General features: G+C 36.5%; 2 protein-coding genes across 5 annotated transcripts in view; one reads left to right on the top strand and one right to left on the bottom strand.

Moving 5' to 3' along the window:
- The window catches only part of hdac3 (histone deacetylase 3), a 448,843-nt gene that overhangs the window by 198,880 nt on the left and 222,561 nt on the right, over positions 1-27,402 (top strand). The window lies entirely within an intron of this gene.
- btk (Bruton agammaglobulinemia tyrosine kinase) lies at positions 271-27,106 on the bottom strand. 3 transcript variants are annotated; one of them, XM_060884440.1, is made up of 18 exons: positions 26,973-27,106; positions 19,808-19,971; positions 19,540-19,644; positions 14,256-14,337; positions 14,029-14,157; positions 13,823-13,881; positions 13,539-13,726; positions 13,327-13,389; positions 12,997-13,051; positions 12,031-12,113; positions 5,691-5,818; positions 5,532-5,606; positions 5,180-5,351; positions 1,639-1,855; positions 1,484-1,548; positions 1,247-1,365; positions 1,011-1,168; positions 271-915 (listed from the first exon to the last, which is right to left on the bottom strand). In XM_060884440.1, the coding sequence occupies exons 2-18, from the start codon at positions 19,946-19,948 to the stop codon at positions 844-846; spliced, it is 1,911 nt and encodes a 636-aa protein (XP_060740423.1). In that variant the 5' UTR covers positions 19,949-19,971; positions 26,973-27,106; the 3' UTR covers positions 271-843. The 3 variants fall into 3 exon arrangements, with proteins under 3 accessions (XP_060740423.1, XP_060740422.1, XP_060740424.1); XM_060884439.1 differs by having other exon boundaries at positions 19,808-19,967; positions 26,973-27,076; XM_060884441.1 differs by lacking the exons at positions 19,540-19,644; positions 19,808-19,971 and having other exon boundaries at positions 26,973-27,047.

The raw sequence follows: 27,402 nt of genomic DNA, 5'->3' as shown, positions 1-27,402 counted from the left end.
AATGTCATCCCATTGACTGAAATCAGATAGACTTGAATTTGACCTTGAAAGTGACCTAAATACTAATCTTAGACGCTCACATACTTTTGTCTCTCAAAGATATATAATACTGGAACATTTTCCAAGTATACTATTTGTGTCTACTGTTTTTGATTGGGTTCACTTTGTCTGCTTTTGGGACTAAATTTATGCAGAAATATAGAAATTTCTAAAGAGTTCACAAACTTTCAAGGGACACTGTATGTTAAAAGATGACAAGCTTTACAAAAGTTATTTTATGTGACCTTCAGCACTATTTATTAGAGATGTGAACATATATGTTATAGTTTTCTTTTTCATTTTTTAAATAATTTAATGATTGCTCTGTAATTGTATTTGTACCTTACTCTGCAGGTCACTACCGCATTGATCATATATTCATACATATTCATATCAATTCAGGTAACACTCCATTATACAAAGTTTTTGCAAACAGGTATGCATTAAGCATTTCTGAGCAACATTCCGGATACCTACATATTTAACTTGTGTAAGTATGTAGTTTGCTGTCCCCTTTTGATGCAGTGTTAATTTTGGATTTGTAGGTACAGTCATATAATAATATCTGGATCTGATAATTGACATTGGAAGCTGAGGAGAATTTTACACAGTAAACATTACAATTTGAGAGGACAAAAAGTAGAAACATAATGTAAAAAACATTTATATAGAAAGTTTCACAAAATCATAAATACTCTATTTATATTTACTAATTGTAAATGTAGCTGCAATTCAGGGCCCAGTGTTTTTATCTTTGCAGGGCTATTCTAATATGCAGGCATTTTCTGTCACTAGGTTGGTGGTCTAGTGGAGATTGTCAAGCAAATCCTGAATGGCCATCACAAGATCCTGAAATGTGGGTCGTTCATCTGGTTTCTGAAATGAGAAAGAAAGGCTTGTATCAGTCTTAAACTTCAATAAAGTTAATCAACCAGCATATATTTACTGCTTCAAGACAGCCCAGCCAGTACCTCATGCCAACATTTGGTCATTATGGAGTAGATTCTATCATTGGCCATCTGAGGGCGATACAGTCTATAGCCAGCAGTGACTTCATTCACTATTTCAGTATTATTCAGACGTTCATATGGCATTCTACCTAGTGTGTAGACTTCCCACATTAAAATACCTGTGGAAAGACAATTGCAGTATTTTTAATCCTATTCAGCATTCAGCATAACAAGTATTAAAAGTGACACATACTAACCAAAGGCCCAAATGTCTGACTTGCTGCTGAATTTGTGGTAAAGGAGTACTTCAGGAGGTGACCAGCGTACAGGGAACTGTGAGCCAGCAGAGCTAGTATATTCATCATTAAGGACATACCTACAGTAAGAGAAACTATATTTTTTAACTGGTGAAACCCTAAAGAATGGTGTTTAATGAAAAGTTTAAATGTACTCTGAAAGGTAAATATATGGAAATGTGAATGTTTTTATTTTACCGTGACAGTCCAAAATCAGTCACTTTAACAGTCCCATTTGAATCAACTAAACAATTTCTGGCAGCCTAAAAAGACAAATATACAAATATGAGTTTCTATGTAATAGGTCACATTTAGGCTTGATTTTGTTTCTGTGCTTTTGTAGCAAAACTCACAAGGTCTCTGTGAATGTACTGCTGGGATTCTAGGTAGGCCATTCCTTCGCTCACATCTTTACACATCTCAAGGAGTTGAAGAGCAGAAGGGTGTCGCAGGTACTCCCGTAAGTGTGTCAGTAGGCATCCGTTTGGAAGAAACTCAGTTACTATGTAAATAGGTCTTTGTTTTGTGCAAACACCATACAGCTGAACAAGATTTTCATGATGAAGTTTCCTAATTTTTTAAAGAACAGATTTATTAGTATATATGTACTGATATGTATTACGTACACACAAATATATACAGTATATATAAATAGGGAAAAAAAATGAAAAAGTGTTTGCCCCTTCCTGATTGATTTTTTTTTGCAGGTTTGTCACACTTTAATGTTTAAGATCATTAAACAAATTTAAATTTAGAATACATAGAATAGAAAACAACATAGATGACATATCAAATGTTTAAACTAAGAAAATGTATCATTTTAAGGGAAAAATAAGTTGATTTTGCTCCAAATGGTGGTCTGGCATTGTCATGTTGGAAAATGCAAGGTCTTCCCTGAAAGAGACGACGTCTTAATGGGAGCATATGTTGTTCTAGAACTTGGATATACCTTTCAGCATTGATGGTGCCTTTGAGATGCCTTGCCAGATGTGTAAGCTGGCCATGCCACATGCACTCATGCAACCCTATAGCATCAGAGATGCAGGCTTCTGAACTGAGCGCTGATAACAACTTGGGTTGTCCTTGTCCTCTTTAGTCCAGATGACATGGCGTCCGAGTTCCAAAAAGAACTTCAAATTTTGATTTGTCTGACCACAGAACAGTTTTCCATTTTGCCACACTGCCACCCTGAGAGGCTCTTTTTATACCCAATCATGTTGCCAATTGACCCAATAATTTGGAAATTGGCCCTCCAGCTGTTCCTTATATGTACATTTAACTTTTCCGGCCTCTTATTTCTACCTGACCCAACTTTTTTGGAATGTGCAGATCTCATGAAATCCAAAATGAGCCAATATTTGGCATGACATTTCAAAATGTCTCACTTTCAACATTTGATATGTTATCTAAATTCTATTGTGAAGAAAATATAAGTTTCTGAGATTTGTAAATTATTGCATTCGTTTTTGATTCACAATTTGTACAGTGTCCCAACTTTTGTGGAATCGGGTTTGTAGACCAAAAGATCCTCAAAAGCTTCACATCATGCAAAGATCCAAAGAAATTCAGGAACAAATGAAAAAGAAAGTAATTGAGATCTATCAGTCCGGAAAAGGTTATAAAAAGCCATTTCTAAAGCTTTGGGACTAAAGCAAACCACAGTGAGAGACATTATCCACAAAAGGCAAAAACATGGAACAGTGGTGAACCTTCCCAAGAGTGGCCAGCTGACCAAAATTACCCCAAGAGCGCAGCAACGACTCATCTACACGGTGGCCGAGAAGTGCAAAACAAATTAACAAATCCGAAAACACATTAACAAATCCGAAAACACATTAACAAATCCGAAAACACATTAACAAATTCGAAAACAAATTAACAAATCCCAAAACACATTAACAAATCTGAAAACACATTAACAAATCCGAAAACACAACGACAAGTCAACGACAACCCGGAAACGGTAGTGTATCGTTTTTGAATGGAAACTTACCGATCATTGGACAAGACACCTGTCACTCAAGATATACAGGTATGGAATCTTATGTGTAATGTGTAAAGTTCTCCGTTTAAATATAAGAAAATAACAGAATTAATCCACAGCGATCCATTCCATCCATCCATTCCAACTTTTCCCTGCGGCAGACTGTTGAACTTCGTGTATACCTTGAGTGACAGGTGTCTTGTCCAATCACAAACTATACCAACCGCTTCCGGGTTTTCTGAAATGTCGTTGTGTTTTCTGATTTGTTAATGTGTTTTCTGATTTGTTAATGTGTTTTCTGATTTGTTAATGTGTTTCGTGCCCGATTCAGACAACCCGGAAGCGGTAGGTATAGTTTGTGAATGGAAACTTACCGATCATTGGACAAGACACCTGTCATTAAAGGTATACAGGTGAATGAAAGGTGTCCATTCACAAACTATACCAACCGCTTCCGGGTTGTCTGACTTGTTAATGTGTTTTGGGATTTGTTCATTTGTTTTGGGATTTGTTAATTTGTTTTCAGATTTGTTAATTTGTTTTGGGATTTGTTAATGTGTTTTGGGATTTGTTAATTTGTTTTGGGATTTGTTAATTTCTTTTCAGATTTGTTAATGTGTTTTCAGATTTGTTAATTTGTTTTGGGATTTGTTCATTTGTTTTGGGATTTGTTAATGTGTTTTCGGATTTGTTAATTTGTTTTGGGGTTTGTTAATGTGTTTTCGGATTTGTTAATTTGTTTTCGGATTTGTTCATTTGTTTTCGGATTTGTTAATGTGTTTTCGGATTTGTTCATTTGTTTTCGGATTTGTTCATTTGTTTTCGGATTTGTTAATGTGGTTTCGGATTTGTTCATTTGTTTTGCACTTCCCGGCCACCGTACATCTAAGATGTCACAAAACAACAACATCCAAAGAACTGCAGGCCTCACTTGCCTCACTGGTCAGTGTTCATGATTCCACCATAAGAAAGAAACTGGGCAAAAGTGGCCTGCATGGCAGAGTTCCAAGACTAAAACCGCTGCTGAGCAAAATTAACATAGAGGCTCGTCTCTGATTTGCCAGAAAAAATCTTGATGCTCCCGAAGACTTTTGGGAAAATACTCTGTGGACTGATGAGACAAAAGTTGAAGGTGTGTGTCCCATTACATCTGGCATAAAAGTAACACTGCATTTCAGAAAAAGAACATCATACTAACTACGGTGGTGATAGTGTGATAGTCTGGGGCTGTTTTGCTGCTTTAGGACCTGGAAGACTTGATGTGATAAATGGAACCATGAATTCAGCTGTCTACCAAAAAATCCTGAAGGACAATGTGCGGCCATCTGTTCATGACCTCAAACTGAAGCAAACGTGAGTTCTGCAGCAGGACAATGATCCAAAACACACCAGCAAGTCCACCTCTGAATGGCTAAAGAAAAACAAAATGAAGACTATGGAGTGGCCTAGTCATAGTCCTGACCTGAATCGTATTGCCATGCTATGGCATGACCTTAAAAAGGTGTTTCATGCTTGAAAACCCTCCAATGTGGCTGAATTACAACAATTCTGCAAAGATGAGTGGACCAAAATTCCTCAACAGCTCTGCAACAGACTCATTGCAAGTTATTGTAAACGCTTGAATGCAGTTCTTGCTGCTAAGGGTGGCCCAACTAGTTATTAGGGTTAGGGGACAAGCACTTTTTCACACAGGGCCATGTAGGTTTGGATTTTGTTTTCCCTTAATAATAAAAACCTTAATTTAAAAGCTGCATGTTGTGTTTACTTATGTTATCTTTGACTAATATTTAAATTTGTTTGATGATCCGAAACATTATAGTAGGACAAACATGCAAAAAGATAAAAAAATAAGGAAGGGGCAAACACTTTTTCACACCATTATATATATATCACTGTTTCAGTTGACTCACATCATGACTTTAGCCTCTTCAATGAAATCATCCTCTGACATAGAACCCTCCTTGATCATTTTTATGGCCACATCATGCCGACCCTGCCACTTTCCATATTTGACAACCCCAAATTGCCCATTGCCTAATTCTTTGATAAAAGTGAGTTGGCGGGGATCAATCTCCCAGACTCCTGAAATAGATAATATAAACAATTTTCTATCTTCTTAGAATGTAAACATTTAATAAACGATTTTTAAAAAAGAATGCTTAAAAAAGCAGGAATGTTAAAACTATAAAAAATACATTTTATGATTCATGAACTGATTTGTTAAAACTGATCAAATCCTATTTAATTCACTTGAAATCTCACCATATCCCAGGCCTGCAGTGGATGGCGCATTCTGAGCTCGAGTTGACACAATGTATTTAAGTCTGCTCACAAGTCCTAAAACAACAAGGAATCAAACAAATGTTAGATTAGTAATTTTGAAAACTGCTTTTGTATGTGAGTATCATGACTAGGTTTTACCTGCAGCATTGTGCTGGTGGTAATTGATGAGGTCTGGTATATTACTGAAATAATGTTTCTCTGCCAGGTAAAACTGTCCTTGTTGAGTGGATAATATGTTGTAGTGTCTGCAGCTGCCAACCACTTCTCTGAAGAGAGACCAGAAATTCTGCTTTGTTCAGGCTACTATTTATATATTGCATTTATATAAAGTAGCATTACTATGCATAATTATGCAATTAAAAATGGGAACATTTGTTAATATATGATTCTATTTATGTATATATATATATATATATATATATATATATATATATATATATATATATATATATATATATATATTGATTTATTGATTATATGAATTAGAATATTTTGAGTTGAACCTCTGGGACAATATAGACTTTATTACCCAAAAGTTGTGTACAGTCAAATTTCATCATGAATTCTATTGCCATTTTCCTTATTCACTAATATTTGGTGTGATACATATGATAAAAAATAGTCTGGTTAAAGTGTCTTTACAATTATGCATACTACTGTAGTAAAACCAAAAACAACACAAATAGCAAATAACATTGATAATCAATTTAACAAATGCATCCCTACAAAAACAAAAAATGGGGTTAAATTTGTAAATGTGAATGAGAATGCTCAGACAAGCATGTTTATTAGCTCTTAGTGAATGTTGGGTAATAGGTAAATTTGCTAAAGTTTTTGGAAGCATTATTTCTTGTTATTTTTCAACAAAAGAAAATACAGAGGCAACTTTTTAGGTTCAGAATTTTCAGTGTTTCATTTCATACAAAGGGCATTTGTTTATTTGTTTAAGATGAAAATTTAGCTTACTTTTATTTACGTGTGAAGCTTTAAATAAATCTGGCCAGTTAAATCTAATCTATTCAAGTTCTTCAAGAAAATTAAAGAATACTTAATTTTAATTAATAAAATTAATATTTTGTTGCATATTACTTGATTGCAATAACTGCTTTAAGCCGGTGACCCACTAACATAAAAAACTGTGGTATTCTTCTGTTGGGTTGCTTTTTCGGACTATGGTAAATTCTGAATATATTTTGGCATGCTCATTACCCTCTGTCCTAGGCTGACTGTGTGATATGATTTTTTGGAAACCTATCTATGACCTCATATATGACCGTAAATTCCTTTGGTTTGTCATAGACATTCATTCTGTTCTGTTCTGATAAACATATACCAAGCCTAGACACTCTGTAATGAACTTGTCAAACCATAAGTAAACATGTTTACTAATATTTTAAATTCATGAACCACTACACCTGTTCCTGATGATGACTTTTCTATATCAGTTGTTACTTTACATAACACTGGATACTACACCATTATTTTGCATAAATTATCCCTATTGGTCTAAAATGTATTGAGACCAATAGGGATAATTTATGCAAAATAATGGTGTAGTATCCATTATTATATATATATATTACTTGATATCAACTAAGAGGTAGTAGTATGTGACTCAGACTACTTTTCTGAGTGAACCCAAAAATTCTATTGAACTGGTTGGATAGTTTCTTTTAGCTAATGTTTTCCCTTCAATATTCCCATTAGGAGGTGAAATGCACACTTAGTTTGGCCAGTGTAAAAACATTCCACTTTTCCCCCCTGTTGAAGTCCTTTGTTGATTTTCAGTGTTTTTTGTAATAGATTGATAGATCAAATAGATTGATATTCATTTCTATGTAAAAAGGCAGACATGAAGAGTCAATAAAGATCACTCAGGGCAAGAGTAGACATTCAGAGCTATTTAAATGTTTTAACAATCAATCAAACAGGGCACACCTGTCAGTGGCATGTTCCAATATTTCTGATCACTTGAAAAATGGGGGAATACAAGTGAATGGTGTTGCCAATAGGTTTGTGAACACTTTACAATAATCTGAATTTACATAAGTGTTATTTTCATAGATTTAACCTCATGTGATTAGATCTTTATCTATCCAGGTTCTTTTTTCTTAAATGACCCCAAACTGCCTTCTATGGTGGCATCTTTTGGTTGTAACTTTTACACCTAAACCACCCACATCACAGTCTTTTTAGAAACAGCACAACGCAGGTCAAAGCAGAGATGCACATATATTTTTACTTTACACCACATATACATTATTTTAAACATTTTATATTCATATATAAATTGTATTTTTTAAATATATATGTTTCATTGAATTAGCTAAATAAAATACTGTTTTGAAAAAAAAAGTTTTGAAAGGCTTTCTGTGACAGAAAAAATTAATCAAATTCATTTCTACTGAATTGCCTCAATGATCTTGAGAAAGATCTTGTTGAGCTACCATACCCATTTTACTAAATGTTATTTACAGATATCCAGAACCATATTCTGAATATCTCTGTGAATTTGCAGAGTTCATTTCAAACTTAGTTGTTTTTTAAGACAAAGCATTAATTGTGGAATACTTTAATATTTATTTTGATAATCTAGAAGACCCCACTGAGAACAGCAATTGTATCCAGTAGGTGTTAATCAAAACATAGTATCCACTCATAATGGATGTCACACTCTTGCTCTCATTCTACTGTTCTGAATAAATATGGAAAATATAGTTTTCCACAGTTGAAAGCTATCACAGACCATTATCCCATTTCGTTCAAAATGCACCTTAGACACAATTTATGCACTTGGCTAAGTCACCATGTTAAATGTACATTTACTTCTGCTACTACATAGATATTTACCAGTAGTCTCCCAGAATTAATATCCATGATTGGATTGTGATCTGACCAAACAGAACTTGATTAGGCAACTGATTACGTAGAGATAATGTTTTGCTATAATCCTTATATTGTAGCTCCACTTAAATGGAAAACAATAAAAGAGAAAAAAATAGAACTAGTACAATGACCACACATGAACTTTGAAACAATAAACTAGGATATCAGAGGGTTAATGGTGTCCAACAAAAGTATCAATATTTCAATTACCATGGAAGGAAAGCCACCTGAGCTATCAAAAATTCCTTTGGTGTTCCTACATCAGCATATATTTCCACCCGAACTGAAGATGAAAATAATTTACCATTTTTATTTAATACAAAATTAACTATGAGTAAAACCACTGTAGAAAAACACACACCAAGCAGCAGCAATTACTTATTTCAATGGGAAAATTGTAATTGTTATCTGTTTGTAGATCTAAATGGTAACTTCTCTAAGCATACTAATGTTTGGTGTTAGATAAGGTTCTGTTTTTGGCTCAATGCTTTTCTTCTTATATATGCTACCCCCTTAATGCAATTATTCTTAAACATGGTATTAGCTACCACTGTTATGCTGATGACACATTTATATGTTTTAGCAAAGCCAGATGAGAGATACCAACTTATAAAGATTGAAGAATGTGTAAAGAACATTGTTCTCTATTGTGAACAGTAACAGTAAATGCCTCCAAAATTACTTCTGCTTAATGTCAAGACAGAAGTGCTTATACTAGGAACATATGCAATCAGAAGAAGAAGCTTTCTATTTACAGAATGACTTAGAGGGCATTTCTTTTTCATTATGTGCACCAGTAAAAGACTTTTGTTTGATTATTGACTCCAGTCTTTCATTTGAAGCTCATGTAGATAATATCACTAGGACGGCCTTCTTTCATGCCAAAAATATTGCTACGAAATATGATGTCACTACATGGTGCAAAAATACTAGTATATGTTTTTGTTACCACTAGGTTGCATCATTGTAATGCCATAATATCTGGATGGTCATCTATTCACATAAACAAGCTACAATTAGTCCAGAACACAGCAGCTAGAGTCCTAAATAGAACCAGAAGATATCCCTCCCATCTTATCCACACTGAATTGGCTCTCAGTCAATCTTCGCATTGATTATAAAATAATATTACTGACCTATCTCAGACTGTACTGAATGGTCTTTTGCCAGAGCACATGAGTGACCTTTTGTTCTTTTTGGATCTGCTATGCCTACTTCAATAAAAAGTTACCACAAGTAGTGAAGAATTTGCAATTGACGCAAATTGACGGACAACGCAATTGACACCATATTCTCGACGAGAAGCTTGGGTTCGGGGGAACCTGACTGCCTTGCCGGAATGCTCGCAGCTGGCTATACGATGGACGCGTGGGAGAGGTGGCGGGTCGTGTGTCTGGCGGCTCTTTCCGTGGAGGACTTTGAAGATATCTACCTATTCGGAACCATGATAACAGGAGTTCTGCTGATTGGATTAGGCATTGCCCTGGTTTATCGAGGAAATCAGAAAACGGTGACTGCTGTCCAAAACCTCCCGAGGCTGCCCGTCATGATTGATGCAGTGGGCAGAGCGGTCAGCACTGAGGCTGGGACTATTAACCGCAATATGGATAACATCATGGTGAAGCTCACTGCTTTGGATACTGCTTTGGTTAACATCACGGAGAAGCGCACCGGTTTGGAAAGGAAAATGGATCGATTTGGAGACCAGAATGGACTAAGAGAGTAGTCGTGTAAATTGGAATGCATCTACTCGCCCAAAGACCAAACAATCCCAATCTTATCTGCTTTCGTCTCCCCTCAACCAGCACTGGCCTCGGCCAAGGCCGCTGTTGGAACAACAATTCCCCTGGAAGAGCACTGCAGCGAGACGCTCTTGCGCTCTAGGCTGTCTCCATGGCAACTTGCTGTGTATCGCTATGACAATCTTGCGGACTGAGGCACCGAGATTTGATGCCGGGAGCAGCGACTCTCCAGGCCTACAGACTTACATACATACACACACACACATACACACACACGCACATATATATATATATAAAGATATGCACCCCCCCCATCCCACGCCTTCGCCAAATTGTACCGCCAGTCTGACAAGCGGGTCTGTGACCAGCACCGAAGATAAAGGCTGCAGGACCTGATGGCTGCTTGCCTGTGCTGGATTACTTCTATGGATGGATTACATGTATGGACAGGTTGATGGTTAATTTCACTGGTACCTGTTACCAGTGACAATAAAGGCTACTACTACTACTACTAAGAATACAGCAAGGGGGAAGGTGTTTTTTTGTGCAGTTATGGAACAGCCTTCCAATATGTATTTAGGACTTACACACAGTTTAGGTGTTTAAGTCTTAAATTAAGACATTTATTTAGTCAAGCTTTCTATGTAAAGTATTTCTTAAGTAAAGAAGCAGGTCTGGCGGGTTCATGGGCAAAGAGTGTTTGGTAAACCGGGAGGTATGGATGCTGTTGCCAAATTACCTTAATACTCACGCAAGTCGCTCAGGGTTTCTGACTGTGCACTGGCTTGTTCATGTATCCCTAATATCTATATTTTTAGATTTCTGTAGAGTTCAAGGAAATACTACAGCAAAGTGGGCCACAAGAAATGCAAGACTTAATTGTTGAAAATGACAAATAAAGAGAGGGATATAAAAGAATATTAAAGGCACTAAATGTACCATGGAACACTGTCAAAACCATCATCAGTAGGTAAAGAAAATGTGACATAGCAAAGACCAGGAAGACCTTCCAAAGTTGAGAGGACAAGGAGAAAACTTACCAGGGAGGCTAGAGCCAGGGACACTTGTCAAGATACTGTAGATGGGAAAATGAACAGCTCCTAATAATAGAATTTTACCATCCAACATGACAATGACCCAAAGAACACATCAAAATTAATCATGACAGAAAAGCAAAATCAAAGTCCTGGAATGGCCAAGGCAGAGCTCAGACCTCAATTCCATCAAAAACCTATAGAATGACCAAAGCCATATACAGTAGCGCCCCTCACAATTTGAAGGTACATAAACCTTTTTGCAAAGAAGGGTGGTAAAATTTTCAAAAGTATAGATGTGTGAAATTAATGGAGACTTATTCACAAAGACTTGATGGTGTGTTTATTTAAAATATTTCCAATAATTTAATATTTCTTTCTTTCCTGACATTTATGTTGTTATTTCTGTTTTTCTATTTTAAAAACCTGCAATTTTGTACAGGTGTGTAGACTTTTTACTTGTATATTTTAAAAATTGTGCATTCCTGTGCATTGCCCACTATAGCTTTTCAAATATGCTTTTCGAATATGGGTAATAACCACACTTTATGTCTGGTGAAAATAGAAATATCTGAGCTATCATTAAAATGGCGAGTAAAAGATTCTATGATGTGTTTTAGAATTATACATTGTAAGTTTGTGCAGGCAGAATGAAATGTTGCCTCTGCTGTAAAGGGACTTAACAGTCAGAAACGTCAGTGATTCCCTTACCACTAATAACAACTTTTGCTCCAAGTTTGCATATATTTACATGGGTAATTGTTTGAATTCTACTTAAAAAAAATAACTTTTTCATATTGTGGACATCAAGCTCACCCAATTCCCTTGGTGAAAACAGAGACAGTATATTTTCCAGTGTATCTTCCTGAGTCTCGCACCAGAAAGCCACCATCTTTATTCTGTATGTAAAAGACAGGTATAAAAGCTTTAATAAAGTGTGTAACAATAGCATGATTGTACAATGAGTTCTATATCATCCCTCTTAGCCACCAAAGGAAGTGCCTGCAAATTGCGTGCAAAGTCACAAGAACTCCTATTGCTGGTGAATGCTGAGAGTTTTATAGTTTTGGTAATGCCAGAACAAATTGATGCATAGTTGCTGTCTGAAATTGTAGAGTAGACTGAAAGAACATCCTCAAAAGAATATATCCAACTGGATGAGAATCACCTGGCTGTATCTAACTGACTTGCTACTATTTTTTCTCTTTTTCTCTCAGCCCACCAAAGTTGGAGTAAGGTATTGGGCAATGGATAATTGTTGAAGGTGGTGTGTGGTTATGGTGATGTTCATGATTATTCGCTGGTGCCAGATGTTATTCCATTCTGGAGCCAAAACTAAAATACATGAAACTGCAGAATAAACTGCACAAAAGCAGTAAACAGAAACCATTCCTTTTTGCAACATCTCGGCTCTTGGTGTTGCAGAGGCATATTTTCTGTTATCTCCCAAGTTGGGATCCTGAACAAGATCCTAACTAATCAGGACACTTAGTGGTCCATGTAATGGACTTATAATATGTAAACAATATGAACTGTTATGGTTTAAATTGATTCATACCACAATTGTCATGGCTGGACAATAATTTCTGCCAAGATTGCTGGATTCACACTTTGTTGATAAGCTTGCCTCGCATGTGGGGTAGCAGAAAAACTGTGGAGTGACCTTGTGGCCGAGCCCTGTGTTCCTGCCTAAGGTCTTGTCACCCAAGTCTGTGTACCAATTTTTTGATCTTGATCCATCACTTTCAACATTCATTATGGCCAGACTTATCTTATACTCACCTCAGTCTTAAGTAAATTTTCTGCTTGACTGCGGTTCATGTTTTTGCAATACCATCTATATAGAGACAAAAAAACCCCATATGTATTATACATTCTATTATCACTGGATAGCATTTATCAAGAATCTTTATTAAATGACTGAATTAATCTAATGAAAACAATGAACACAAATTGACAAAAACATAAACATTGGCACATACTAGACTGTTGATGTATGCATTTCTAAAAATATTTGCATGACAATACTCACTCACTAATGCTCACTCATTTTCTACCGCTTATCCGTGCATGACAATAGTTTTTAGTAAATATTACAAGAAGCATACTCACTCAAATTTCTCCAAACCATTCAAGGCCTCAACCACATAGTTACTTGGAATATATCCCTCGATCCTGCAAAAGAGATTCAGATTAAAGATTTTTGCTTACAACATCTCAGAGCATTCTAGCAAGTCTATTTTAGACTGTGGACTATTTGATGTAACATTTGTTGAAAAGCAGTGGTATTCATTTGTTGTTCCATTTTGTCATCCCAGTCTTACCCATTATTGTCTTTGGCTCTAAACCAGTTGGCATCACATATTTCCAAAATTGTGTATTCGTCATCCTTTTTCAACTCCAAGTCTTGGGGTGCCATGGGGGTGTAGTCATATTCTGCAATGACTGTCATACCCACTGAGAAGCCATGCTGCTTTGGTGACTCGTGGGACAAAGATGTAGAGGGCTTAACCTGAGGCAAATCGATAACAAACATCAGAAATTTCAGAAAATATAAAAATAACATATGGGATCCGTTGAGATTGTTACAGAATAATAACTAGCTGACCTCTTCAGGTGTAGGTGGGAGAGGTTTCCTAGATTTACGACGAGATACTACGGAAAATCCTTTAAAGGAGATTGATATTGACATGTTCATTATTAGAATAACATTTTTTACAAAATCATCAATAGTATGTTTCAATAAATATCTTTATAGCTGTGTTTAGAAATGTCATTGAAGGTAAAGTTGTTTTCTTTTTTCCTTTTTCAGACCTCCATTTTTCATTTCCAGCACCTTGCAGCCCATAGCCTGCTTGACTTCCTGCTGGCAACACTTCCACACTCCATCCTCCCAAAAACAGGGGTGGTATTTTTGCATTAGGTCTTTGTTGAACCGGACCACTTTAACACATATGTTATGGGACATTAACAAAATGTCTGCACATAATGAATTCAGAGATCTGCAAAGACCTTATCCCATATATGAAGAAAAATCTGACCATGCTTAAGTTTATGTATCCACTGCTTTCGTATATCATCTGTTTTGGCAAAAATGTAGAGTGGTCCCTCATCATAGACTATCTGTAATGAAAAACAGACATTTAATTTCTGATAGTAAAGTTTCTAAAGTAAAGTTTACATTATCAAACAATTGCCATATTCTATTCTCTACAATAATTTTAGAATTATTTAGACATCCATTCTGAGTTTAATTCTGGTTGAAACAGAGTAGGCTTTATTATCCAATGTTAATAAAATACTTTGATCAAATTCTGAAAGAAATAGTATAAAATATTTATGCAAATTTCAATATAACAAACATCTGCATATTGCTTAGATAGTTCAGTTGCTTAAATTATTATGTTAATTTCCTTTATGCTCACTGGCAGATGGAAACATTTTTCTATCACTTTTCTTTAATCCACACTGATTGCCTGATTTGTTTATTTTGCAGTAAAGTGAAAAAGAAATCCAAATCCATAAGGGCAAAGGCAAAATCAAGTAAAAAAAACTTCAGGGGTAAATGTCTGGAAGTTGACTTGGCCATTAGAACACCTTGATCTTTAGGCATCCACATGTTGATTTGCAAGTGTGCTTGGGATTGTTGTCTTGCTCCAAGTATCTTGCTGGGACACTCCTAGAAAGAATGACAAGGGTCTTGAAGGCTTTCCATTTGTGAACAATCCTTCTCATCATAGAATGTTGAATTTCAAATTGCTTGTTGATGACCGAATCAGATTGATGAGCGACAACAATTTCTTCTATGCATTATGTAGATATATACAGCAGGGTCAATACCAATTACTCATCACTTGTTTGACACAGCCTATTTGAGTATCGTTGACCATGTTCTTCTTTTCATTGCCACAATTTACCCATCTTCTAATGGTTACTTCCATCAAGATAATGCACCATGTCACAATTCACCTTAAACTTGTTTCATGAACATGAGTTTAATGTTCTTCATTGGTATTCTCCTTCACTGGATCTCAATTTAGTAGAACATCTTTGGGCTGTGGGATGTGCACCATCCAGTTTTCCATTCTGAAAAATCTACAGAAATGCATTGAGTGATGCATTCAGATGCTTTGTTTCTTGGCTATATTTATCAGTTGTCACTGCAGTCACAATCTAAATCTGGGTATGCTGTTGCAGGATTACTGCACAGATGGGAAATGCTGTAGCACATTGTATGCTAACCAGAGGCCCACTAATCAGTAGATTCTGTATGTGTGTTAGCATCTAATGAGGGAATCTAATCTTAGCTACAGTAGTAGCTACAGAAATATGAATGGTTATAAAAAGTCTGAAAGAGGTCAGGTTACTTCTGATCATAGTTGTCAAATGTTATACAGATAGATCCAGAGTACTACTTGAGATCTGGCAAGTATATCAGGTGATAAGAAGAAAGGGTGACAATAATCATGTTGAAATATTTTATTTTATCACCAAATACTAGACTATATGGTCACTTTGTGGCCTGGGGATGCAGGTGTATGTGCACAAGCCAGGTTCTCAGCTTGTGTTGAGAAAGTAGAACATATAGGCACAATAAACTGCATTGCCTCTGTATCATAATCATATGAAGTGGACAGGCTAATTATAAACTTTGTAGCAAAAACTACTGCTTTTGCTATAAAGTGGATAAAACAAAATGTCTACACACCCTTATGAAATTGCAGATTTTTAAAATATAAAGACAGAAATAACATAAATGACAGTTACATCTTTATTGTGATCTAACAAAATCTAAACAAAAATTCAAAGAAAAAAAGTTTTAGTAACTGGGAACATTTTAAATAAAAACCTACAAGAACCTGATTATTCAAGTGTACCTGATTATTAAGTGTACACCCTTCTAACTGTCCTCTGAATAGTACAGTCACACAGAATAGTACAGTCCCACATCACTTAAAATGATTCTGATTAAAACCATATAAAATCATCTGTTACCGCAGTATTTGCTTGAATTGCGATTGCATTCTACTGAGAGGCATGGGCCATAAAAAAACAACAAGAAACAATAAGGAGAGGGATATAAAAGAATATCAAAGGAACTGAACAATGGAACACTGTACCATGGAACACTGTCAAAATTATCATCAATAAGTAGAGAAATTATGGCACCACAGAGACATTGCAAAGATCAGGATGACCCTCCAAAGTTGATGATAGAATAAGGAGAAAACTTTTCTGTGAGGCTAGGGCCAGGGGCACTTGTCAAGATAGATGGGAAAATGAATAGCTTCAAACACCAAGATATTTTGGCTCAAAAACTTCAGTCCTCTGTCCAAAAGCTGAAAATGAAGAAGAATCTTACCTACCAACATGACAATGACCCAAAGCACGAATCAAAATCAACCAAGACATGACTTCAGAAAAGGAAATTCCTGGATGGCCCAAGCAGAGTGGACTTCTGTTTGATGGAACACTGCATTAAAGATGTAACTAATCTGACATTTATGTTGTTATTTCTGTCTTTATATTTCAAAAACTTCTATCAAAAAATGAGACTAGAACTTTTCTTTGAAAGGTAGGACTTTAAAAAAAGTTGCTGTGATGCTTATTCAGGAATAAAATCTGTTTATATTTATTGCTACTGTAATTCCAACAGACACGTATAGATAATCCACAACAGCAAACAAGAAACTTAGAAGGGAAAAACTGGCAAAAAAACTGCAAAATATAGGAAAGTGTGGCAAACAACTCCAGAATACACAATCCAAACTTGGCAATAGTAAAGCACAGAAAACAGGTCATACAACGAAACAATAAAAAAAGGCTTGGAATTTAAATGGCTTAACATTCAGGTGATGGCTCGGCCACCATCAATTTCTAAAGTCGGTGGTGGTGCCATGGTACCAGGGTGACGTTGATTTTCGTGGTGGGGTGAGCTGGTTTGAGAAGTGATGCGTGGAACATGGGGGAGATGTGATATGTGGGTGGTAGTTGGAGAAGGTACAAAACTGGGTTTACCCGGCATATGATTTTAAATGGTCTTTTGAACCTTGGACTCAGTTATCAGGGTATCTTCAATTGAAGATTCTTAGTGGAGAGCCACACAAGACCTCCCAGCTGTGCCTGAACCAACCGTCTACTGCTGGTATGTCTGATGAATCTCCGGACCATGGGAACAGTGGGGGATGGTAGCCCAGGACGAGACCCGTGGATGATTGTGTCAGAGAGTTCTGTGCATACTCTCCCCAAGGTAGTAACTCACTCCATCTGTGTTGGTCCTGGCTGCAGTGGACATGTAGGTAGTGTCCTTGCTCTTGATTGGCATTCTCCAAAGCTGTTTGACTGTGGGTGGCAGTCAGATGTTAAGCTTAAGATGTTATACTGATGTTTAAGTTATATATGCTCTCAACATGAACTGTACCCCTCTGTCTGACACATTTCCACTTGTATTTTATAGACACGATATATGTTAATACATAGTTTTAGATTCTTCTATGGCTGTGGGGAGGCCTTTAAGGGGTATCATCTTGCATGACTTGGAGAATCAGTCCACAGCTACCACAATTATGTGTTATAGCCCTGGGAGATGGGGAGACCAGTGATGAAGTTCACTGCAATGTGTGACCAGGATCAATGTAGATTGGGTAGGGGCTTGGGGAGGTCTGCTGGCAACTGACTAGGAATCCTGGATTGTGCACAGACTGTACATGCTTGAACGAATTCCCTGACATCTGTCATGATTGTGGGCCACTATAAAGCATTCTGTACCAGGCTGGTGGCTTTATTTATGCCAGGGTGTCTGGAACTGGGAGCTGTGTGTACCCACTGAATATTCCTTTTCCTAAGATTTGCCAGTATGTAAAGATGGGCCGGGCATTCTTGGGGTGGGGGTTCCTATTGGATGTCTTCCATGAGGTCCTATCATCTTGGAACAATGAGTATGGGTCCAGGTAATATCAGTTCCAGTTCCTGATTTTCACTGATTGAATCATGGCAACGTGTAGGGGCATTGTCTCTGCTGTTCTTAACTCTGGTTCAGTAGTTTACTTCGAAGTTGAACCTTATGAAAAACTGTGCCCATCTGGCCTAGCGAGTGAGGTGTTTAGTGTCCTTGATGTATTTCAAGTTGCAGTGGGCAGTGATTACTAGAAATGTCCAGCGTGCTCTCTCCAGCCAATGTCACTACTCTAGTGCCTATTTGTTGGTGAGGAGATCTTAATTTTGGACGTCATAGTTGTCCTCAACCGGTGTGTGCTTTCTTGGGACATGGGTGTAGTTTGCCTTGGGGTGCCATGTCGTTAAGATCGTACCACTTCTATGCTGCAACATGAGGTGTCAGCCTCTAATACAAATGGCTGTTTTGGGTTGGGGTGTCACAAGACGGGTGCTGTGGTAAACTTGTCTTTGAGCAGTTAAAATTCTTCCTAGGTGGCCTCCTGGGCTTGCCGCATAGTGGCGTGGTGAGTGGGGCGGCCACAGAGCTGTAGCCCCAAATGAAGCAGCGGTAAAATTGATCAAACCCAAAAACCTTCTGAGGTTCCTTGATGCTGGAGGAGTTTGGCCATTCTGTGACTGCTTTGACCTTGGTATTGTCTATTTCCACCCCTTGTCGCTGATCATGTACCCCAGAAAGGCGGTGGTTGTTTAGTGAAAAGTGCACTTCTCTGCTTTTACGTTGCAGCAAACATGATAACTGCACGTTGCAGCAATCATTATAACGGTTCTTGGGACATGGGTGATGTGTTGTTCCATAGTAATGGAATAGACTAAAATGTCATCAATATCACACAATCGCACACACATTCAGCAACTCTCTAAAGATTTCTGTGACAATTGATTGAGCTGGAGCATTAGTCAATCTATACGGCATAACCAAGTACTCATAGTGCCAGTGCGTGGTCAAAAATGCCATCTTCCACTCATCCCCCTAGGATCCGTATGAGCTTGCATGCACATCTTAGGTCAAATTTTGTCAATACATGTGCCTCTCTGAGTTGTTTAAGGGAACGCGGGATCGGCGGCAGTGGGTATGGGTATTTTACCATTATAGCATTTTACCCAAAGTACTCAGTATAGGGTCAGAAGCCTTATATTAACATTTGAACAGGGAAAAAAGGGCACATGGTTTTTGTATACACTGATGAAGGAATTCACCAGCCTTCTATCTGACACAATATTTATCACAAACCTGAGTGTGATAATTATTGAAATGTCAGAATATTTAATGTCATAATCAGTGGAATTAATTTTATTAATTAATTATAAATACATTAACATTCATTATTACAATCACAAAACATATTTAAAGGGGCTCTGTCACCTCACCTGAAATGGGAACAATCGTTCAGGGGGAGCATTGACTTCTGGTATCACAAGCTCCACACATTTAATCTTGTCAATGTCAACAAACCCCTTTAATCCTTTTTTTTTCTGTATTCAGAAGGATTAACTAAAGTTAATAAATAAAGTAATAGCAATAAAATAATCAGATTTTTAACTGCGGTTTAATCATTGCATACAAATACATATCTCTCTTAACTAGAATAAAAATTAAGCTAAAAAAACACTTACAATATTAAAATATATGTCTTACCCCTTTTTCAAAGTCATAATCGTAGTATGCAATCTTTTCCTGTGTGAGTACAAACAATCTCTCTTTGAAGTTTAAGGGTGAAGTTTTCTTCTTTTGCTGAGAGCGTTTTATGAATACCTCTTCCAGAATGTTATCTGACATTGTTCATTCAGGTATGACACTATCTTAAAAAACAAATAAATGCTATTAAACAAATTAATTATGATGAAATGAAATAAAACTATTTTGAGAGTGTATTTTTAAAAAAACAACACAAACACAGACACTTGGATCTATATATGTATATATTTTTTCATTCACACACTCACACACTCAGTGACTGAATACTAACTATGTCTAATTATATCTGTCCGCATAGCATCATATTACATGGATTGTATGGATAGGTGCACTATCACCTTCAATACTAAGTAACTGCCTAAACCTTAATTATAATTAACCATATTGTCATATCCCACAGATGCCATGCCATGACAACACTTCTACTCTTCAACCTCTTTGATTTACTTTTGCCTATACTTTGTTTCAACATTTTGATTCTCATTTTCTTTCCCTTAACCTCTGGAATAAGAAGATTGACCAACTTGACTACGACAGCCTTTTAAATGAGACTTGCAGTATGTACATTATGTAAAGTATGTACAACATAATTTAATAATTTTGAGACAACAGACTATATTGTTCACCCCTAATCTTTGAGTGCATATAAAGTGCTGTATATTTCTTCTTTTTTTTTTTTTACTCAGTTCAGTTGTGTAACTATTGTGCTGTACTATAACACAACCAATAAGGAATGATTCAGCACCACTGCTTTTAGTTTGTTCTGAATTAATTTGATGGACCAAATTCCAAGGGCTGTTTTTTAAATGACCTGCAACATCTAATGAAATGTTTTCACTTTTGTAGTTGTTGTTGAATATAAGTAGATTATTTGCCTCTTGTGGGTGCAGGGCTACATAAACCATTTCATTAATTATTTGTGATAGTTGGTGAAGTTGCTCTAAATTTTTACCTGCTTCTTTGTGCTTTTGCACAGATGTCAAGTAAACTATTGATATTTGTGGCTGGTTGCTGTGGCATTGCTAGAGTTTTGGCATGCTCCTGTGACAGCATGCATGTTGATAAGATGTATCCCAAATGAATTGCATATGCACTAGAGATGAGTCGGATACTCGGCTGAAACGAGTATCCGGTACGGATAAAGCACTTCTGCGAGTATGAGTACGAGTATTATACGAGTAATACAAGTCAATATCTGTGCTCGGATTGAATGAAAATCATCATTGGGTAGCTGATTGTGTCAGCGTTCTGTGATAGGCTAGTCACAGCGCCCCTCCTCTACACACATACAGATGTATTGTGTTGCTGTGTCTCGCTCTGCTCACTCACAGTCACACACAGAACAGCTCTCTGTCTCTCCCTCAGTCACTCGGGTTCACGGGTCTTTTCCGTTAACATTTAGGGTTTCTTCAGCTTTTTACTTCGGGTTGTAACCTTAATAATACGTACTTACTAACCAGTAGAGTTCTGGTAAACGTGGGTTCGTTCAGACGTGGTGCCTGTCGGAGATTTTTTTTCTTTTTTAAACCTTCAGCTGTCTCTAACCAGTAACCAGACACTGAGTGTCTGACACGTTTTTGCTCTATTTCATAAAAACATAAAGGTAGTAAGCTAGTGTTGTAAATATTACAAATTAATTATTACAGGTTAAAGCCCTGCCCATTTCAAGACAAGTCCCGCCTACTTCCGGGTTAGGCCCCACCCACTCAGAGTACAGATACAGATAATTCATATGGTTAACAGATTCAGACAATGCTGTACTCGCTCATCCCTAATATGCACTATTCTACACCATTTTGTAGTACAGTCATATGCAAAAGTTTAGGAACTCCTGAGAATTTCCATGATTTTCATTAATAAATATTTGGGTGTTTGGATCAGCAATTTCATTTTGATCTATCAAGTAACTGAAAGACACAGTAATATTTCAGTAGTGAAATAAGGTTTATTGGTTTAACAGAAAATGTGCAATATGCATAAAAAAAAATTAGACATAAATTTGGGCACCCTTGCCATTTTGTTGATTTGAATACCTGTAACTACTCAGTTCCACTGTGAGGAATATAGTGAGGAAATGGAAGGCCACAGGCACAGTTCTTGTTAAGGCCAGAAGTGACCAAGAAAAACACTTGCTACCAACAATAATATTTGGTGGCGATTCCATTATGCTGTGGGGCTGTGTGGCCAGTGCCAGTACTGGGAATCTGGTTAAAGTTTAGGGTCACATGGATTCCACTCAACATCAGCAGATTCTTGAGAATAATGTTGAGGAATCAGTCACAAAGTTGAAGTTACGCCGGGGCTAGATATTTCAACAAGACATCGACCCAAAACACTGCTCAAAATCTACTCTGGAATTTATGCAGAGGAACAAATACAATGTTCTGGAATGGCCATCCCAGTCCCCAGGCCTGAATATCATTGAACATCTGTGGTGTGATTTGAAGCGGGCTGTCCATGCTCTGCAACCATCAAACCTAACTGAACTGGAGATGTTTTGTAAGAAGGAATGGTCCGAAATACATTCGTTCAGAATCCAGACACTCATTACAGGCTATAAAGCGTCTAGACTCTAGAGACTCTAGTTATTTCTGCTAAAGGAGGCTCTACTAAATATTGATGTGATTTTTCTGTTGGGGTGCCCAAATTTATGCACCTGTCTAATTTCATTTTGATGCATATTGCACATTTTCTGTTAATCCAATAAACCTCATTTCACTACTGTAATATTACTGTGTCCTTCAGTTATTTGATAGATCAAAATGAAATTGCTGATCACACCCAAATATTTATAAATGAAAATCATGGAAATTATCAGGGGTTCCTAAACTTTTGCATAAGACTGTATATATAGTGTGAGTATTCACATTAAAAATTCCAGGAAACAGCTTATACTTCCAATAAGCAAAAAAAACTGTGATCCATTTGAGACCTACATTAGATGGTAGAGTAGATGAAAAGTGTTTTGACTTTGTTTTGAAGTTCTTTTTGGAAAAGACTTAAATTGGATTTTTTTAATATTTAAAAGGATCAACTGGTTCCTCATACCTTGTATTGAATTAAATTCTATTTTATTTATGTAGCACATTTAACAATACATATTGTCACAAATTGGCTTTACAGAAACAACTGGATTACTGCTTACATTTAGCTACAACATCCAAATATAAAAAATAAACAAAAAACAGTCTAAACATTTCCTAGTGTTAATCATTTCCTTGTTTATCACTGCCTCATCAACCATTGCATCTCACAAAGTATTTACTCACTCACTCACTCACTCACTCATTTCTACCGCTTATCCGAACTACCTCCGGTCACAGGGAGCCTGTGCCTATCTCAGGTGTCATTGGGTATCAAGGCAGGATACACCCTGGACGGAGTGCCAATCCATCGCAGGGCACACACACACACTCATTAACTCATGCAATCACACACTACAGACAATTTTCCAGAGATGCCAATCAACCTACCATGCATGTCTTTGGACCGGGGGGGAAACCGGAGTACCCGGAGGAAACCCCCGAGGCACGGGGAGAACATGCAAACTCCACACACACAAGGCGGAGGCGGGAATCGAACCCCCAACCCTGGAGGTGTGAGGTGAACGTGCTAACCACTAAGCCACCGTGCCCCCTACAATGTATTTAGCATTTTTACAATTCTGACCAGGTTTGAAGTTTAATTAATTAAAATCACAGTACACAAATAATTTATTGTGCTAATGTAGAATGTTAACACTTGCCTATCAAGCATATAAATTGTGATAATTTCTATTAACCTTATTTATTTAAATAAGTTATGTAATATATAGTTTTGTATGTATCCTCTGGCAAACCAAAAGAATACTTGCAAGTCAGCAAAGCCAAGTGCATTTCACGGAAATTTATTACTGATTAGTCTGTAATATATCAATTAACGAAATATTCAAGTTAAAAATCTTTATTTAAATATGTGTAAATAAGTGTTATATGAAGTAAAAATTGTAAAAGGAAACCATGAAAATCAAATGAAATGAAAATCAACCATGCAACCAACAACAAAATACACTTGGTTAGTTGATCATTAGGATACACCATTTCCTAACACTGAAGTGGCAGATATGGGCCAACAGTTTTCAGTAATTATCATACCATCCATCAAAACCACCATTGCCTTGGCTTGCTCATTAGGAATCAATATGAAAATGCTCCATTTGCCCATTCTGACCTTTGCTGCTATAACAGCTTCCAGATTCACTAGTTAATTGTAGACCAAAAAGGAACTGTTTAAATAAGTGGAGTTAGGTGTGACGTTTGCCTGGAATAAAATCATGCCGCCACACTGGCCCTATGTAAATGAAATTGAAGATACCTGTTCTAGACAGTTGTGTGTTTTCATATATGTGGCAACAATTGGAGTGCGAAAAAACACTAGTTTGAGGATGATTGTGAATGTGAAATCTGAAAGTGAATGACAGAAAATAGTCCCCATATTTATCAAACCTATTAATACTTTCGGCGCTGGTGCAAGTGGCAGCCTTTCCTGCGCCTTGATCTTTTTGTGATTTTTTGTGTTTTCTTGTTCTTTTTTGTGCTGTTTCTGCTCCTTTCTATACGTTTCTTATTATTATCTATCCTATGGATATGAATTTTTACACACTGAAACCTGTTTATTTAAGAAAACATCTACTTGCTCTGAAAATAAATTCCTGTATCGGTGTAATTCCCTTTTTACCTGGCAAGGTAAGGTGGCCATATTGTGGATGTAGTGCCAACGCTATGCTAAAGGCTAAATGGCTGGCAAAGACGTGACAGTACCTTTTGTGGTATAAAGTGAGAACTCACTACAGTGAGTGTGAAAAAATGTCAAGTTCTACAGAGTGTGCAGTTAGTGTGGAGCAACCAGGCTTCAGCACAGTCAGGGTGGATGAGACAATAAACGTGAACACAAGGTGGTGTAATTCTGGGCATATAAGCATTAAAATCCCCTGCTTATACAGGGAATTGAACTTCTTGTTGAAGTTTTGACCCCTATTACTTGCCTAGAGAGTTTGGACAGTCCGTTGTTGTCATAGTTTTATATCCCTCACCATGCCAATGTGGCATTAGTGTGTGAACACAGTTCCGATGAACAACCCAGGTCCGATGAAGCCACACCCTGCAGGGCTAAATGACTTCAGTCGCCCTGATGTCACACATAATGAAGACCATGGAGCAGGTGCCCGAGCAAGTCATCGGGCATCAAGGCAGGATATACCCTGGACAGAGTGCCAACCCATCGCAGGGCACACACACACACTCTCATTTACTCACGCAATCACACACTACGGACAATTTTCCAGAGATGCCAATCAACCTACCATGCATGTCTTTGGACCGGGGAAGGAAACCGGAGTACACGGAGGAAACCCCTGAGGCACGGGGAGAACATGCAAACTCCACACACACAAGGCAGAGGCGGGAATCGAACCCCAAACCCTGGAGGTGCGAGGCGAACGTGCTAACCACTAAGCCCCCGTCCCCCCTCCTGTTGAACCTGTACTTCAAATTGGATTTCCAATATTTATCTATCTATCTATCTATCTATCTATCTATCTATCTATCTATCTATCTATATCCATCTATCTATCTATCTATCTATCTATCTATCTATCTATCTATCTATCTATCTATCTATAGAAAAAAAAAAATTTAATTCAGTGATTAGAGTATTTTCAATGAAATAATACCCCCTTGTTTTAATTAGCTATACTTTGGTCTTATTTGGCTTTAAGTTTTGCCAGTGGGAATGTTATACTGTAAGTTGTAAAAATTTTGATGGATTCTTTCTTTCTTAGTTGGGAAGCCATGGTAGCTCAGTGGTTCATATGTATACTAATGGGAAGATTCTGAGTTCAAATCCCAGGGCTAACAAACTGCTTCCACAGTCCCCTAACCCTCAACTGCTTATAAATTCAACTGTACAAAGCATATATTTTACCAGTAAACAAATTACTGAATATTATTTTCTTTAAATTATTGTTTATGTTTAGTATATGAAGTCATACCGTATATCCTACTGATACTTATTAAAAATGTTTTTAGAAACAAAAAATATTGAGAACATACTCGAAAACTTCGTTAGATCTTGATCTGTGATAAAGCACCATATAATTATACAGTATACAAATAATTTGCAATGTTCCACATATGGCCCACAAGCAATGAACTAAAAAAATAAAAAGCCTGCTGCCTCAAAAACTGCATTTGTTTTAAAGGGGGGAGGGGCTGTTCTTATTGGCTATTGTTAGCACAGTAAACCTTTTATCTGTACTGTAACCGATGCAGTGCATGAAAATGGTCAAGGAAGTCAGATGGTAGTTGCGCATTTACTGTAATATAGTAACTTTAATTTCCATGAAACACACATTCTTCATTATATCTTACAAATGTTAGTTTGTGTCAGGACTATATTTGTTGCAGATATTAAGTCAGCCTATTCTTTTCAGTGTATATTTTAATTTTTCTAAGTTGCATGAGCTTAAACATGTCCTGGATGTTCTGTTATTAGCAAAAAATATAAACATATATTGAGAACATAAAAAAAAAAATTTATGAATTAATGGTTGTATAGATAGACAGCAAATTTAGACACAAGGTATTTGCATACATGGTTATATCTTACTGTTACCTTAAATAAATTCTTATTAAACCATACATCTTGTGCTGCATATTTAAATTAGCAAGAGACATTGAATACAATATAAAAGCTTTTTGTCTGTTTGCATTATGATAAGGTATAAACACATGCTCAACAAAATATAAGGGGAACCATTAGGCCAGTAACAAACCCATAAAAAGTTTTAATTTTTAGTGCTCTATCACAGCTAAAATCTACAGATTTTAATATAAAGAAAACAAGCTCATGAAAATATTACAGAATATATATATATATATATATATATATATATATATATATATATATATATATATATATATATATATATATAGCCGGATTATTTAATTTATCTAAGTTTTTTCCTGGTAAACAATTAAAACTTGTTCTAAGAATCCCAAGGTTTTAACTTTTTCTTAGAAGTTTTACATAAAATTGCCCTAAATCAATAGAACCCCAGAACACATACCTGTTTTTCTCCAATATGCCCTGTAAAAAGTTTTTAGAAACAAACTTGGTGGTGGCAAATATGTTGACTTCTCTATTCCCCCGATTCAGAAAGTGTCAATGTGCACAACAGTTGACTAAACCCCACCCTTTCAGAGGATTTCTTTACCAGTTCCTCTTTTGCTTCCTGTTAATTTTCATATCACCAGTTGTTTTGCTCTTCAGCGAAGATCAGCAGACATTCTTTCAGTCTATCTATAACTTTACCTGTAAGCTTAAAGTCCCTATTATATAAGTATAACTGAAATAAAATATTAAAAGTAATTATATGCAATTATTTGTATTTAGATATGACTACATAAATCTACTCATACAAATCTTTTATATTTATCCCCTCCTAAAATATTGGAAAATCATGGCCATTTTTATTTGAGTTAAATTAAACAGTAAAT

This window comes from Tachysurus vachellii, chromosome 13 (assembly GCF_030014155.1).
Source record: "Tachysurus vachellii isolate PV-2020 chromosome 13, HZAU_Pvac_v1, whole genome shotgun sequence".
Classification (NCBI taxonomy): Eukaryota; Metazoa; Chordata; class Actinopteri; order Siluriformes; family Bagridae; genus Tachysurus; species Tachysurus vachellii.
Note: the sequence above shows the minus strand (reverse complement) of the source record. Positions and strands in the feature narration are given on the sequence as shown.